The sequence below is a fragment of the Heterocephalus glaber genome, unplaced genomic scaffold (genome assembly GCF_053883595.1).
Source record: "Heterocephalus glaber isolate CG9 unplaced genomic scaffold, H.glaber_assembly_v1.0 deba00000331, whole genome shotgun sequence".
NCBI classification, from domain to species: domain Eukaryota; kingdom Metazoa; phylum Chordata; class Mammalia; order Rodentia; family Bathyergidae; genus Heterocephalus; species Heterocephalus glaber.
This window is the reverse complement of record NW_028258142.1, coordinates 18,920,218-18,937,996: the sequence shown is the minus strand read 5'-3', so window position 1 is coordinate 18,937,996 and position 17,779 is coordinate 18,920,218. Positions and strand designations below refer to the sequence as shown.

At 36.8% G+C, this 17,779-nt stretch overlaps 1 protein-coding gene across 2 annotated transcripts in view; it reads left to right on the top strand.

Annotated features, from left to right (window-relative positions):
• The window catches only part of Phlpp1 (PH domain and leucine rich repeat protein phosphatase 1), a 232,899-nt gene that overhangs the window by 101,284 nt on the left and 113,836 nt on the right, over window positions 1-17,779 (top strand). For both annotated transcript variants that reach the window (XM_004858445.4, XM_021239231.2), the window contains exons 2-3: window positions 1,823-2,019; window positions 15,097-15,222. In XM_004858445.4, the coding sequence (XP_004858502.1) occupies window positions 1,823-2,019; window positions 15,097-15,222 (323 nt within the window). The remainder of the gene's footprint in view (window positions 1-1,822; window positions 2,020-15,096; window positions 15,223-17,779) is intronic.

The window sequence follows — 17,779 nt, the reverse complement described above, 5'->3', positions numbered from 1 at the left end:
TCCTGGAACAAAGCTCTGTTATTTTTATACAAATAAAAATATATCTAGCATTCACTAAAGTACAGTGAATGGCATCCAAACAAAAATTACCAGTTATGTTAAAAATATGACCCATAATGAGGGGAAAACTCAGTGATACTAAACTGACACAAATAATACAAATGATAGAATTAAATGCCTTACCAAAGACATTTAGGCAGCTATATATATATATATATATATATATATATATATTCTATATATTCATGAATATAAAAGAAAGCATTAGCATGTTAAGGAGAGATATGGAGGTCACATATATGTGTTAATGAGTATGTTTATAGTACGTATATGTTTGTGGACATATACTCAAATTGGACTTCTATAGATATCCTGGATGAAGTAGTTTAAATAGTGCCAAAGAAAAGATGAGCAAACTGATAAAACCAATAACAATGAGAGAAAGAGAGAAGAGAACATCAGCAAGCTGTGGGATAACTTCAAGTAGCTTAATTACGTATACATTTGGGATCCCTGAAGAGGCCATGTGAGATTAGAAAAAGTATTTCTGGGGAAATTAATATTTGGTGGACAACAACATAGTTAGTACCTTCCTACACTGGCCCAGCCCCAGCAAAAATACTATGATGTGTGAAGTTTTTATTTTATAAAACATTTTGATATACTAGCAGGAAGAGAAAGAAAAATTCAAACTGCTGATTTTATTTCCTAATATCTCTGCCCAAAGGTAGGTATCTTTAGTTTTGTTGCTTTTTCTGTTCCCTGTCTAATGCGTATTAGACATATATCATGACTATTAATAAAAATTAACTGTATTCTATTAATGTTAAAAATTAGCATATTTTCTCTTGAACCTATATCTGCTTCTGAGCCTTGGCAACTAGTCAAACTTACAAATATATCACTTCTGGCTTGAGTCTTATTGTAGGACACATATCCCCTAGTGATTTATTTCTGAGCTTCAGCATTAGTATTCTTTGCTATTATACAGTGTATATTCAATATCTAGAACTGGGGAAATATTTTGCTTGTTATTAACCCAGTTCCAGCACTAAGGCATGTTAATCCAAGTAGTTCTGTCATTAAGTTGATAGGACTTGCCTGAATATAATTCTGCCCTATTCTTTCCACCTGGGAGATGAAAACTCCACATCTTTCTCAGATCTGTGTCTCTAAAGTCTCAGTGCTTGTCTCTGTGCTGCTTTCCATAAATCACAAGCATTGTGGTATACCCATCCTTCATGGACTGCTGTTAGATTTATGTTTGAAGACTTATCTGGTGGCCATAGTGGAGTATTTTCCTATTAGAAAAATCTTTCATTTTTATCTCCCTTATAGTAAATATACATTGAATGTACACAGAAGTAAAAATAAAAGCAGTTAAATTCACGAGAACTGTTAATTTTCATTAAATGCTGTATATTGAATGTTATTTTCCTATCTCGGTCTGAAATATTTTCTTAGTATACTTAAGTTAATTCTAACCATCCATAAAAATTGTGAATTCATCTTTTTGTAAATGTAAAATTGTTAGTGTATAGACAAAAATAAAACTTGGATTAAAATAGGGTAGTTAAGGGAATAATCTCCTTGGCTTTTAAGGAAAAGGCTTTTTGTCATCTGATATTAAAATATACATGTGGAGTAGATACTGGCATTCTTAAAATAATTCCATTACTGCAGCTGTCATATTCTCCCAATTATAAATTAGATTATTTCCCTATAATTAATCTCTTGTCCAGTTATTTTTTGGGGGCTTTCGAATAGGAAGGAAAAATAGCTCATTTTAAAAGAATAACACATTTTCTTGTGTTTGTTTAAGGAAAACCTCACAGCACTGGTAGCTCTGAACGGATTCAGCTCTCAGGAATGTACAATGTCCGCAAAGGCAGAATGCAATTGCCAGTAAACCGATGGACCAGACGCCATGTTATCCTGTGTGGGACCTGCTTGATAGTATCATCTGTGAAAGACAGCTTGACCGGAAAGATGCATGTTCTGCCACTAATTGGTGGAAAAGTAAGTAAAACAAACACAAATACTAAAAGGTTTCCTATCATCAGTAAGAACCTTTCTTTGAGACATTTCTGTAATAGGAGTTAGACGTTCTTTGACTCATTTAAGGTCTTAGTTTGTGTTGTGCTCTACTGGTGGGCATTGTTGGGATTAGAGTTGTGGAAAATAAAAATGCCATTGGCTCATGTGAAGCCCTGGTGATTTTAGCTTCTGTGGTATGTGCATTTTACCTACTGGAGTGAAAATGAATCAACTAGAATTTCACTGCTATATTTTAGAGTAGAGGTCTTTTCATATCTTGAGCATATTTTGAGTATACTGATTCCTAAGTCTGAGCTACTAAATGATCTACATTCAAGCCTACTGAGGGTTAAACTTTTCTAGTACTAAAGTCTTCGATTGCACTTTCTTTCCCTTAAGCCTCTGTTTGTATCATGTATAAAACAGAAAGATTTCTTGGGACAACATTAAGTACTTTTCTTTGTCAGATTTATTTTAGTGTTGGTAGATGTAACGTGACCATAATTATATGTCAGTTTTAACCTTTTTAAAATTGACAAATGTTTTATCTGTTCCAGAGGAGATGAGGAAGGTAAAACTGGATGAGAATAGTAATAAATGGTTTTGTTGTTCACTTGCTATCTAGCAAAACCATTTTTCAGGGCCGGGGATTTAGCTCAGTGGTTCCATCGCTTGCCTTGCAAGCGCAAGTACCCGAGTTTGATCCCTGGTACCAAAAAAAAAAAAAAAAATCATTTTTCATTAAGTTTAAACTAGTCTTTCCTCATGTGTAAGTAAGATGTATCAGTTGTTTCCCTCTCTACTGTTATTTTTTCTAATCCTAAGAAGGCCAGTTCTTGTTTATTTCAAGAGTAGATTTTGGCCAGACTAAAAACTTCATTTAGATTTCAGTCTTTCATTTTGAAATCATTGGTCCTTAACTTTTGTCTTAGTGTTGAAGAATTGGTGACTGGACCTATTACATAAGAATTTGTCCTTTGGTTGAATTACTGAAAAATTAATCATTATTGCCACTACAGGCCATTATTTTAAAGTATATATTTAATGTTTGATGTCATGTCAGCAGTCTCTCTTCTCTATGATGCTGGGTGTTTGCATAGGTGAATATAACTATTAAATATGCTCTGGGGGAAGGCTCTGTGCTGGGGACCCGAGAAATACCAAGATGGATAAGTATTCCTGCCTTTGAAGAGCTTATACTTTCATAGCAGAAGATGAAGGATGGACACAACAATAGGAGAGAAGTACTGTATGAGATTAGTGGAAGGAGAGATTTCATTTTATGTGTGTGGGGGCAGGGAATTTTGCAGTGAAAGAGGTGGCAATTAATAATAGAACTAGAAGGATGAAAAAATCTTTTGATGTCAAAGTGATGGTGAGAAATACTACTATGCTCAGAGAGTTAGAAGCAGGAAAGCACATGGAATGTTCAGATAAAGTCAGAATATCCAGTTATAATTAGCATTTCTATTTGGAGCCCAAGAGACTTGTCCTACTTCCCAGGCTTATTATTGGATAAACTTCTACCATTGAGTGAATTGAAAGTTAATAGCTTCCTCTGTTCACAAGTAGACCTTGTAAAACCTGTTTTTTTTTTTTTTTTTTGGTACCGGGGATCGAACCCAGGTCCTCAGCTTGCTAGGCAGGCGGTGGAACCACTGAACTAAATCCCTGGCCCTGTAAAACCTGTTTTGCACTATGCCTTTAAAAATAATTGAATACATTGAAAACTTAAGTCTTTAAAACTTGTTGACTGAATTAAGGAAAAATAACTCCCTTTTTGTAATCTGAGCTTTTGTTAATATTTGTCTATTCCTTTTTTCTGTTCTTTTCCATTGTTAAAGGAAAAACAGAGTCAATGGACAAGTTTATTTCTAATTTATACAGACAAACTAGAAATAAGGTGTGAGACTGGTCATAACCTATCTATAATTGCTGTGGTATAAAAATCAATACATTACTAGAATGTGGTCATCAGTTTATATTTTCAAATTACAAATGCTTTTGTTAAATAAATACTTTTAAAATTTGATTGTTGAAACAATATTTGTTTCATAAGTAAACATTTTTATTCATTAAGTCATGCTAGATTTAATTTAATAGATTTAGAATTTAATAGATTTTTAGTAGTGTATTTCAGTGCTTTGATATTTGTTAAATTATGAAGCATGATAAATTGAATAACGGGTAAGTATAACTCAGTTTAGGAATTATAGCAGTATCAATACCATTATTTCTTCTCCTTATATTCTCTTTACATCTGTCCCATTACCTTCCTTAACTCCCAAGATATCTACTATCCTAAATTGTATAGTTATAACATTATTCATTGTTTGAAACCAGTTTTATTATGTAGCTATATTTTGTTTTTGGACTATATAAAAATGGTATCACACTGTGATCTCTGATTGATTTTTCACTCAATACTGTATTTAATAAGATTTCATGTTATGTGGCTTTTATTTCTGTACAATGTTCCACTCTCTAGAAATTCCATAATTTCTAAAGAGATTTTCCTGATGAACCTTTGGTTACTTACAGATTTTTATTGGTATGAATAGTGCTGTTGACATGTCTCCTAGTATACAAGTACTGTTACTGTGCTCAAGCAATGTCTGATAATAACGTATGATTGGACAGTCAGCATATCAGACTTAAGTTATGCCATGGTAACAAAATCCCCCAAATCTTGGTGGCTTAAATTATTTTCACTCACGTTATTTGTCCACTGTTAGTCAGTGGAGTTGAGGGGTAGAGATTTTCTCTTTTCCATGTTTCTCCAGGGACCCAGCCTAAGAGAGGCTGTCTTCTTTTGTAACTTAACATTTGTGACATGTGGCAGGGGAAGAGGTAACTGGAGTGTTGTTCACTGGCTCTTGTATATTTGGAGCCATTCCAATTCTCCCAGCCATTTATTATCCAGAACTAATGACTCCTCTCTACCTTCAACAATCCTGGGAAATGTGGAGAAGTGGGTAGCATGCTTGATGAGTAGCAGTATCTTTGGTGCAGTGACACTCTCAGCATTTACAAAGTAGAGGCTTAGTTTAGATAGTTCTGCACAATGAAGAACTATTCAATTCAAAAATTCTGTAATGACCCTCTTGAGAAATACTGTTATTGGGCATATACTTGGGAGTGCAGTTACTGGGCTCTAGGGCATATGCATATTTATCTTTACAAGATGATAACCAGTTTTTCAAAGTTGTCAAACCATTTTACCCTCAACATTAGTGTATAAATGTTCTTGTTTTGGTCTTTATCATTTTATTGAAGTATTAATGATATTAAATTCCATATTTTGGTAAACTTAGTAACTGTAAATTCCCACGAGCACATTTTAATAGCAATATACATCGATTAAATCACCACCACAAACAAGAGTGAATACGTCCTTCATTCTTTTTTTTTTAAATTAAATTCTTTTATTGGTACATTGTAGGTATACAACACAATTACATTTCTCATTGGGAATTGTACCTTTACATAATGCATCTTGGTTCTTATTTTTTCCCCATTCCTAGCCCTCCCTTCACCCCCTCCACCCTTCCCTATTTACAAAGACTTTATTTCCATTTTTTCCATTTCTCATCATTTTTCCTTTCCCTTCTTTCCTTTCCCCTGCGCCTCCCACTACCCCTACCCCTTTGGACCTTTTCTTCCTATTTTGTATTATCGATTATTCATTCTAATCATTGGTACATTTTAGGTATACAATATAATGACATTCATCATTAGAAATTTGCACCTTTACATAGACTCTCTTGGTTCTTATTTTTCACCTTTGCCCAGCCCTCCCTTCAACCCCTCCATTCCTCCCTATTTACAAAGATTTTGTTCCTATTTTTCCATTTTCTCATATTAATCCCATTCCCCTCTATCCTTTCCCCCAGCCCTCCCACTTCCTTCCCCTTTGCCCCTTTTCTTCCTATTTCACATTACCTATTATACATTTAGTCCTTATTTACACTTTCAGTTTCTCACACCAGAGAAACTATTTGGTATTTATACATGTGTGTCCTATTTATTTCACTTAAGAGTATCGCCTCAATGTGCATCCACTTAGCTATAAAGGTCTCTAATTTCTCATTTTTTATGCCTGAGTAGTACTCCATTTTATTTAAAAAAGCCCCACATTTTCTTTATCCAGTCTCCAGTTGATGGGCATTTGGGCTGTTTCCAAGTTTTAGCTATCACAAACTGTGCTGCTATGAACATGGGTGCACATATATCACTGTGGTATGATTCTTTTAATTCTTTGGGGAAGATCCCCAGCAGTGGAATAGCAGGGTCAAATGGGACTTCCAGTCCTAGTTCTTTGAAGTATCTCCATACTGATTTCCACAGTGCTTGCACCAGTCTGCACTCCCACCAGCAGTGGAGCAAGGTTCCTCTTTCCCCACAGCCCTGCCAGCATTTGTTATTGGTTGATTTCATGAGAGCAGCCATTCTTTCTGGAGTGAAGTGGAATCTCAGTGTTGTTTTCATTTGCATCGCTCGAATGACCAGTGATGTTGAACACTTTTTCATGTATTTATTTGCTATTTCTACTTCTTTGTCTGAGAAATGTCTGTTCATTTCAAATGCCCATTTTTGGATTAGGTCTTTCAATTTGGAAGGTCTGATCTTTTGAAGTTCTTTATAGATTCGAGATAGTAGACCTTTGTCTGAGGAAGAGCAGGTGAAGATTTTTTCCCACATTGTGGGTTGTCTCTTCACACTGCTGGTGGTTTCTCTTGCTGTGCAGAAGCCTTTTAATAAGAAGAGATCCCACTCGTTGATTGGTTGTGCTAGTTCACGGGCAACTGAGGTTTTGTTCATAAAATCTTTTCCTACACCGATGTCTTCAAGGGTTCTATTAACCTCTGTTCCAACTGGTTCAGAGTTTCTATTTTAATATTTAGATCTTTAATCCATTTTGATTTTAGTTTAGTGCATGGTGAGAGACACAAGTCTAGTTTTAATCTTTGGCAAGTTGAAGCCCGATTCTTGCAGCACCATTTATTAAAGAGGCTATCTTTCCTCCAGTGAGGATGTTTGGCTCCTTTGTCAAAGATGAGATGGCTGAGTGTGTCTGGCGTTGTTTCTGCATCTTCTAATCTGTTCCACTGGTTCTCAAGTCTGTTTCTTTGCCAGTACCATGCTGTTTTTATCACAGTAGCTTTGTAGTAGAGTTGCAGGTTGGGGATTGTGATACCCCCTGCCATGTCTCTGTTACCTAGAATTGCTTTTGCTATTCTGGGTCTCTTCTTGTTCCAAATGAATTTGTGGATTGTTTGCTTGAGGTCTATGAAGTATGCTGCTGGGATCTCAATTGGAATTGCATTGAATCTATATAGCAGTTTTGGAAGTATGGCCATTTTCGCTATATTAATCCTACCCAGGAGCAGGGGATGTCTGTCCATTTTCTGATATCATCTTCAATCTCTCTTTTCAGAGTGCCATAGTTTTCAGAGAAGAGGTCTTTGATTTCTTTCATTAGGTTGATTCCTAGGTATTTCAGTTTCTTGGATGCTATTGTGAAAGGAATTATTTGCCCTATTTCTCTCTCAGTGAGTCTGTCATTTGTGTAGAAGAAAGCTATTGATTTTTGAGTGTTGACCTTATAACCAGCTACTTTAGAAGACTTTTGGTGGAGTTCTTGGGGTTTTCTGTATAGAGTATCCTGTCATCTGCAAATAATGACAATTTGACTTCTTCATTTCCTCTCTTTATTCCTTTTATTTCTTTCTCTTGTCTAATGGCCGTGGCTAATGTGTCCAGAACTATATTGAACAAGAGTGGTGATAGTGGACATCCTTGTCTTCTTCCTGACTTTAGTGTGAAGGATTTCAGTTTTGGACCATTGAGTATGATATTGGCTGTTAGATTTTCATAGATGGCTTCTATCAGTTTGAGGTAGAGACCATTTATTCCAATTTTTTGTAGGATTTTTATCATAAATGCATGTTGGATTTTGTCAAATGCTTTTTCTGCATCTATGGAGATAATCATATGGTTTTTGTCCTTGGCTCTATTGATATAGTGTATTACATTGATTGATTTGCATATGTTGAACCATCCCTGCATCCCTGGAATGAATCCCACTTGATCAGGGTGTATGATCTTCTTGATGATCTTCTGCATTCTGTTTGCCAGTATCTTATTAAGGATTTTTGCATCTATGTTCATTAGTGAGATTGGCCTGTAGTTCTCTTTTTCAGTTAGGTCTTTCTCTGCTTTGGGGATCAAGGTGATGCTTGCTTCCAGAAATGAATTTGGGAGTATTGCTTCCCTTTCAATTTCATTGAAGAGTTTAAACAGTAGTGGGAGCAGTTCCTCTCTAAATGTCTTGTAGAATTCAGCAGTGAAGCCATCAGGGCCTGGGCTTTTCTTAGTTGATAAGTTTTTAATTACATTTTCAATTTCATTGGTTGATATTGGGTTGTTCAGAATTTTTAGGTCTTCTTCGTTCAACTTTGGTAATTCATATGTATCTAGGAATCTGTCCATTTCTTCTGTGTTGTCCATCTTATTGGCGTGTGGGTTCTGGAAGTAGGTATTGATGATCCTCTGGATTTCTGCTGGGTCTGTTGTAATTTCACCCTTTTCATTCCTAATTGCATGGATTTGGGCCTTTTCTTTCTTTTTTCTGACAAGGTTGGCTAAAGGTTTGTCAATTTTGTTGATTCTTTTGAAGAACTAACTCTTGGCTTCATTGATTTTTTTGTATCATTCTCTTAGTCTGCATTGCATTGATTTCTCCTCTGATCTTCATAATTTCCTCCCTTGTATGAGCTTTGGATTGTCCTGCTCTTCTTTTTCTAGAAGCTTGAGGTTCAGCATCAGGTTGTTTAATTGGGCTCATTCTGTTTTCCTGATATGCGTATTCACTGCTATGAATTTCCCTCATAAGACTGTTTTCATTGTGTCCTATAGATTGCGATATGTTGTATTGTCATTGTCATTTAATTGAAGGAACTGTCTGATTTCTTCTTTAATGTCCTCTGTGACCCATTGGTTATTCAGAAGTGTGTTGTTCAATTTCCACATGATTATGAAATTTTTTGAGTTTCTTTTGCTATGGATCTCCAATTTCATTGCACTATGGTCTGATAATATACAGGGGATAACTTCAATTCCTTTGCACTTACTTAAACATGTTCTATGTGTGAGTATGTGGTCCACTTTTGGAGAATGACCCATGTGCAGCTGAGAAGAATGTGTATTCTGATTTTGTGGGGTGGAACACTCTGTAAACATCTGTTAAGTTCATTTGTTGAAGAGTTCGATTGAGTTCTAGTATTTCATTGCTTATTTTTTGTCTAGTTGATCTGTCTATTTGTGACAGTGGTGTGTTGAGGTCCCCCACTACAATTGTATTAGTGCATATATGACTTTTCATGTCCGTTAGTATTTGTTTTATGTAGTTGGGCCCAGTAGTGTTTGGTGCATAGATATTTATGATTGTCATCTCTTCCTCTTGGATTCTTCCCTTTACAAGGATGTAGTGTCCTTCTTCATCTCTCTTAATCAGTGTTGGTTTGAAATCTACTTGATCTGCACAGAGGATAGCTACTCCTGCTTTTTTTCAGGTTCCCGTTGCATGGAGTGTTGTTTTCCACCCTTCAACTTTCAGTCTATGAGTTTCCTTTTGCATTAAGTGTGTTTCTTGTATGCAGCATATTGTTGGATTTTGTTTCTTGACCCATTCTGCCAGTCTATTTCTTTTGATTTGTGAATTCAGACCATTGATGTTGATGGTTATAACTGAAACGTATTGACTTGTCATTGTCATGACTTTTTCTTTTTGTAGAGTTCTCTCCCTTTACATTTAATTTCTTGTCATGCCAGATGGGTTCATTCTGCTTTGCTTCCTGGGGTTGTGATCCTCAATGTCTGTTCCTAGGATATTGTGTAAAATTCTTTGGAGTGCTAGTTTGGTATTCACGAAGTTCCTAAGGTGCTGTTTGTCATGAAAGTGTCTTATTTCTCCATCAATTTTGAAAGATAATTTTGCGGGGTACATCAATCTGGGTTGGAGGCTGTTTTCTTTTAGGGCTTGGAATGTGTCACTCCAAGCTCTTCTTGCCTTGATGGTTTGTGTTGAGAAGTCTGCTGTGATTCTGATGGGCTTTCCTTTGTATGCGATTTGTTTCTTTTCTCTGTCTTTAGAACTTTGCTCTTCTGTTGTGTTTCTGGAATCTTAACAGTAATATGCCTACGTGTAGATTTTTTTTTTTGATCAAGGCTATTTGGAGTCCTATATGCCTCACTTATCTGTATGTCAAGCTCTTTTCCCCTGCTTAGGAAGTTTTCTGCCATTATTTCTGTGAAGAGATTTTTTATGTCATCTGCACTCTGTCCTATTTCTTCATTGAGCCCAATCATTCTTATGTTATTCTTCTTTGCATTATCTCGCAGCTGCAGGATTGATTTCTTATGTTCCCTTTCAATTTTGAAGCAATTTTTCTTTTTCTGGTCACTAATTGCAATCTTATCTTCTATATCTGAAATTCTGTCCTCACATTGGCCCATTCTGCTGTGTAGGCTTTCAATGGAGTTTTTCATGTCCTGGAAATCTCTTTGCATCTGTTTTATGGATTCCATTTGTTTCTTATGTTGGGATTCCATCATGTTCCTGAGCTCCTCTCTAGATTTATTAATCATGTCTTGCACTAGGGGCACAATCTCTGCTGTTATCTGAGAAATTATTTCTGATTTCATTTTTTCCAGATCCCCTTTTGTTGCCAGTTCAGTGGTTCCAGGTGGTTGAGTAGCAGAGTTTTCCTTCTCATTTCCCTTTGGGGTTGCTGTAGGTGATCTGGAAGTCTGGTTTTGAGACTTATTTATGTGTTTTTTCATTTCGACTGGAAGGGGGTGCTTTTGGCCCCTGCACAGATTACCTCTTCTGAGCTGGGTGAGGTGGGACAGGGGTGGGGAGCAGCGGTAGGGATGGTGGCTCAAAAGCCCTTTCCTGTGGGCTGGGAGCAGCGGGAGGGATGGTGGCCAGGAACACCCTTCTTCTGGTCCAGGAGAAGTGGGATGGCGGCTCAGAAGCCCCTCCCTCTGGGCAGGGAGCAGTGGGAGGGATGGTGGCCTGGAAGCCCCTTCCTCTGGGCCAGGAGCGGCGGGACAGCAGGTGGCCCAAAAGCCCTTTCCTCTGGGCTGGGAGCAGCGGGAGGGATGTTGGCCTAAAAGCCCCTTCCTCTGGACCAGGAGCAGTGGGAAGATGGCTCAGAAGCCCCTACCTCTGGGCCGTGAGCAGGGGGACCCAGTACTGTGGTCTGTTGGTCTGGTGTCCTCTGCGTCTTTGTAGTGTGGAACCAGGTGACTGTACAGAGGAGCGGGGTGGGGTGTCCAGTGGATTGTTGCTGGGGCGAGGTCTGATTCGGTGTGTTCCGCATAACTGGGGACCTCAGTCGGGCGTGTGCAGTCCTGCCTGTCTGCAGAGGGCTGATTCGGCCTGTTCCGCGGGACAGGGGTCCTCAGTAGTGCATGCATGCGCAGACCTGCCTGTCTGCAGTGGACTGATTTGGCATCTTCCAAGCGACTCGGGACCTAGGTAGGGCGTGCCATCCTTCATTCTTAAAAATTTTCTCTTACTGCTTTGTATTCCTTTTCTTCCACCCCTTCTCACTCTCTCATCTCCATTCCCGAGAAACCACTTGTCTGTTTTATGCCAGTAATAGATTAATTTAAATAGCATTAAAATTATTTTCTCTGTTATATAGTAATGTAGTTAATCTTTGAATATTGATCTTGAATCCAGTTATCTTGTTACATTTTCTGGTGTATTCTAATGCCCACAAATTCCCTCGAGTTAACTATTATGGGTGCTTTCTTCCTTTTTTCTTTTTCTTTTTTTGGTCTTTTTGTCTAGCAGAATATTGAATAGAAACAGTACTTTGTATTCTAACATTTGTCTTATTGATGATTTTAAAAAGTGGTATCTTGCCAGGTGTGGTAGCACATGCCTGTAATCTTAGTAATTAGAAGGCTGAGGTAGGAGATTGTAGTGAATTCCAGGTCAGTCTGGGTTACATAGTGAGTTCAAGGCCACCCTGCACTACATAGGGAGACCCTGTCTCCAAAAAAAATAAAAATAAATAAAAAGATAAAATATATAAAGTGATATCATCATTAATACAGATATTTCCTGAGATGTTCAATAAATATCCTAAGTTAACCTAAGTGAGTTACTTATATACTTTGTTTGCTAAAAGATTTTATTATCAGTGATGAATAGGTGGTGAATGTTGTCCACTGTTTTTTCTGCAATTGTGGGGATGACCATGTAGTTTACTCCTTTAATTGGTTAATGGGACTACTAGTTAGTAATGTTAAACCAGCTTTCTGTAGGGTCAGACCGAGGCACGAATGAGACCACCGAGCCAGGCAAAGTCTAAGCAACATGGCGAAGAGTTTATTGCCATCTAGGTGCAGATGGATCAAGGGCGAGAAGGCTGTTGGCACTGAGAGGAGGGTGCTCACGGTTGATATATGGCATTTTAGGTAAGGGAGCGGCACTGCTCAAGAGGGTGGAAAATTTTAGAGTCCCATGGTTGATGGGCCTGGAGCTGGCTGGTAAACAGGGAGGTGGTGAGAGCAGCCGGGTGGCTGCTAGCTTCTTGTCTCTGCTCTCTTGTGGATGTGGGTAGTGGGTCTGCTTGGGTGCGGGTCTAACTTGGGGGACCTGTCACTTTCCTTATCTTAAGTAAATTCAGCTGGGTGTTAGTGTAGTTTTTGTGTTGCTGGGTTCTGATGCACATTTTAGGATAAGTCTTCATGACTGATATTGCCAGTCATTTTTCATTCTGTTACTATTCTGCTCTGGTTTTGTTTATATTGGCCTCATAGACTAGGTTACTGTGTTTTCTTCATTTTTTTCTTTTTGGTACTGGGGATCGAACTTGGGACCTTGCACTTTCGAGGCAGGCGTCTTCATCTTATGTTTGGTGAATGTTTGCACAAATTAGGAATGATTTGTTTTGTTTTGTTTTGTTTTGTTTTGTTTTTTTGGTACCAGTGATTGCGAACTCAAGACCTTGTGCTTGTGAGGCAGGCGTCGCGCCACTGAGCTAAATCCCTGGCCCTTATGATTTATGTTTTTAAACTTTGGTAAAACTCACTTGTAAAACCATATGGATCTGATTTTTTTTTTTTTAAAACTCATTAAATTCCCTAAATGGTATAAGTATGTTTAGGCTTCTCCCTCTTTGATTTAGCGCTGGTAAAACATCTTTTCTAAGAATTTGCTACAAAATTATTTATAATCTCTTCAATCTCTAGTGAATTAACTGTGGTCTCCTTTTTGTTTAAGTATCTACTTTTCCTTGCTAGAATTGTTACCAAAAATATTATCGTATTCTCCATGCCCCAGGAACCACCCCCACCACCAAAAAGGGATCTTAGCCAGAGAGGAAACCAAAGTTGAGTTTATTTAATGGCCAAAGAATGGAGAAGTAGTATCTTAGCTCATAAATCAACCTCATAACTCAAGAGTTGACAGGTTATAGACACAGATTAGCAGAAATGAAGGGAAACAGTAGGTTAAGGAGAAGAATATTCATGTCTTTTCCTAGAATGGGTGGACATTTCTTGGAACTCAGGTGCCACCTCTTTTTCTTCCTTTTATGGTTTGATGATTGTTGTTAAGGTACCTGGTGGGCATGTCATTTAGCATGGAAATTAGAGTGTAATGAAGTTAGAGGTTGAGTGACAGTTACTCTGGCAGCCATTTTAGATCCAATGGGTTTTGGCTAACCTACCTGAAGAATTTTTGACCTTCAGACATCTGCCCCAAAAGGTAAACAAGATTAGTGTGGGGTAGAAACTCAGGCAGTATACTGGGTCAGATAACTTGACAGAGGATTTATTAGCTTTATTAGTCTTTTCAAGGAACCAGTGTTTTGTTAATGTTCTCTATTGGATGTCTGGTTTTCATTTTAATAGTTGCTGGTTTTTATCATTACCATCATTCTACTTCGGGTACATTCAGTTTTTGGCTCTGATCCCCTCCTTACCAAGTTCTTAGGATCTATAATAAGCAAATTAATTTTCTGCCATCTTTTCCAATATAAGTATTTTAAAAATGTAAATTTCTCTGTATATATCTAGTACTTTTATTTCATTCCACAAATTTTGATATTTAATATTTTTAAAATTGTTTAGTTCTAGGAATTTTTAGAGTATGAGTTCTTTTTTAATCTGTAAGATATTTATTTAGAAGTCTACAGTTTAAAAGTGTCATTTAAAAGAATGTTACTTATTTTCTAAATATACATGGATTTTAAATTGATTTTTTTTTGGTACTAGGGTTCGAACTTGGGACCTTGCGCTTTCAAGGCAGATGGTGGAACCACTGAGCTAAATCCCCGGCCCTTAAATTGATTTTTTATTATTGATTTCTAATTTAATTGCAGCTTGGTCTGAGAACATAGTCTGTGATAAGCCTTTTTGAAATCTTTTTGTGTTCTGTGTGACATGATTTGTGGTCATTTTTGTAAAGGAAGTGTGGAATTTTGTCATTTGACTAACATTTGGCTTTTTCCACCATGTGAGGGATTTACTGAGAATGGAAATTTGATTATTTTGACTATTACTGCATTACTGGGACTTGAAAGTTCTCGTGTAGAATTTTATATCAAGTTACTCAGTTTCACGTTAAATTTTTAAAAACTTACATAACAAGCTTGAAGACCTCTTTTTAAACACAGCTTTAATTCAGAGTAATGAAAAAGTCCCTTAAGGAAAATTTCTCCTTAGAGGGAAGTAAGAACCTCAGTGTTTTATTGTGAAATATAGAATAAAAAAATAGTCTGTACTGTTTAAACAAGAAGAAGAGAATTTTACTGTGGTGGGAATATCTAATGAAGATAAAATTCCTCTTTTGTTTTCTTCAAAGCTTAAATTGGTTGGTCAGATGCAGGAACCTAGTTATTTTAAATAAGAGGAACATACATGGGGAAAGAGGCAAATCTGTATAGGCTCACTGATCCCAGGTATAGTCAGTCAGTGAAATGTGTCAGTGGTTCCACTCTCTGACTTGTTTTTGCCTCTCTTTGCTTGTTTTCATAGGTAGAAGAAGTGAAAAAGCACCAGCACTGTTTATCCTTTAGCTCCTCGGGACCCCAAAGTCAGACTTACTACATTTGCTTTGATACTTTCACAGAGTATTTAAGGTGGCTACGGCAAGTTTCCAAGGTAAGCACTTACCCAGTAATCTGTTCAGTTTCTAGCTGGCTGCAAGATTGCCTCTTGCTTTACCAATTTCAAAATGCTATAGTTGTGTACACGTTTCTTTTTTCCAGATATTACCAGTGGTTAGCAGTTTTAAAAAGATAATTCTCACTGGAAAATAGCTTTTTAAATATGGTTTTATATTTTCCACTTTTTGTTTAAACTTAAAATTCAGTCTGGCATCACTATTTTAGTGTTCTAGAGTGAAAAATTGAGATTAAAAATTTTTAAGGGACTGGCTCAGGGCAGGACAATTACAAAACCACAGAATACCCAGAGAATTGTTAAAAATTTTCCATTTTCTTCTGACTGTATTTTCATATAAACATTCTAATCCTGTGCCATCTTTTACCTTTATTCTGATTTTTAAGTGGTTTATTTTTTTTCATCTTATTTTGACCATTTTGTAGTCCCGATTACATGAAATCATCATGTCCCATGAGGTAATATATCTTCGGGTGTGTGTAGTAGATACTAGAATATCATTATAAATAAGATAAATAAGTGCTGATTTTTCAGGTACCTTGTGAGAAGATGTTTTTATATCTTATTTGTTGTTATGTGTGAAGTGATGGAGTGGATTCCAGTATTTAATGCCTTGGTTTTGGGCATATTTTTGAAATGATATGATCTCTCTAGAGTGCAGGAACAGCACAACATAATTCACTTTTGTATTTTTGAATTTACAATTAAAAGTTGTTATCCAAGTTTAGTGTGATTCATACTGCTTTGTGATGTAATTGTCCAGTGATTGAATAAAAGAATAATTTTGTAAAACAGTCAACAGAAGACTAGAGAATAATGGCTAGAAAGTCTTCTTGCAATACTGGCTACATTTAAATTATTAGGCTATAAACTGTTCTCTGATGATGTGATGTTATTTAGGAACATTAATTTCTCCTTCTTCTAGAGAAGAGACAGTGGACAGGGTTTCGGATGCTAGTCTTGAGATTCTTTTAACCTAAGAGGCAGATGGATGCTCTAATGCAGTGATTGTGAACCTTTTAGAGACCAGGTGCCCATACTGCAACCCTAAACCCGCTTATTTATCCAAAAGTGCCAACACTGCAATTAAACCTGAATGCTTGGCTGTGGGGATGACTTGGCTCGCTTACCGACAGAGAGGGCTCTGTATGCCCATTGCATGCAGCATGTGTGCCATAGGTTTGGCACTACTGCTCTAATGTATAGGGAAGCACCCATACAGGTGAAAAAGGAAAGACTAGACTTTTTCCTCAGTCTTGCATGTGGAATTAATGTAATATAAGAGAAGATATATCTGTTTAGTTTTGAAATTACTCCTGTGGCTGCAAATAATGACGATATAAATATTAAATAATGTGCTTGTATATTTAAGTGATTTGCTTTTGTGTGTATTTATGTTCATATTTAATTGGTTGTATGGGTTCTAAGCAGTAAATCCATTGTTGACACTGTGCTTTATTCAGAATAAAGTGCCAAAACATTGTCAGAGTGCAGCAGATTTCTTGCTATACAAAGATACTGATTTTTAAGTAAAATTGTATTTATCTTGGAATGATTTTATATTTACACAAAAGTTACAAAGAGTACAGAGTTGCCATACACATTTCATTCAGTTTCACAAACATTACCACGATAAGTTTTTCAAAATTAAGAAACCCAACATTACTAGTACATCACACTAACCTTCAGACTTCATTTGCATGTCAGTAGTTGTTCCATAGTTACTGTGTGCTGCAGGATGTCACCTAAGGTACATTTGGTCATATCTTCCTTATCCCCTGTGGACTGTATCAGTTTTTCGATCTAATTTTCATGACCTTGACAGTTTTCAGAAATATTGGTGAGGAATTTTATAGAATGTCCTATATGGAAATCGGGGTAATGCATTTTAAACCAGCTCCACTTTTTTTTTTTTTGGAAGGTACTGGGAATTGCACCCAGGGTCTTCTGCGTCCTAGGAAAGCACTCTACCCTTGAGCTGTGTAGCCTCAGATACATCCAGGGATTTAGCTCAGTGGTGCCTGCCTCGCAAGCGCAAGGTTCCAAGTTTGAACACCGGTAGTCTCCCCCCCCGCCAAAAAAAATTAGAGATATAAATTCTTAAATGTAAATTATGAAGCATACCATAGGAGATTATTTTGATTGAAACAGTAATAACACAAAGATTAATAGTTTATGTTAATTGGTAAGTTACTATTTCAAATCTAGTAGGCATTTACTAAACACCACTATTTGTCAAGTTTGTGTTTTATGCACTAGGGATATAACAAAGAACAAGTCCAATTCCCCATTCTTGGTAGGGCTTATACTGGGGGAGAGAGATTATAAATAAGTAAAAAGACAAGAAAGAACATAGGATAGCAGTTAATCATACTGTATATTACAAGGTTTATATGGCAGAATAATGCAGGAAGGATAACATCAAGGAGATGCCATTTAAACTGAAACATCAATGAAAGAAGTGTGTGATTATTTGATAGATCTGATGGGAAGAACTTTCCAGACAGAGGGTAAAGATGATGTGAAGGCCTTAAAA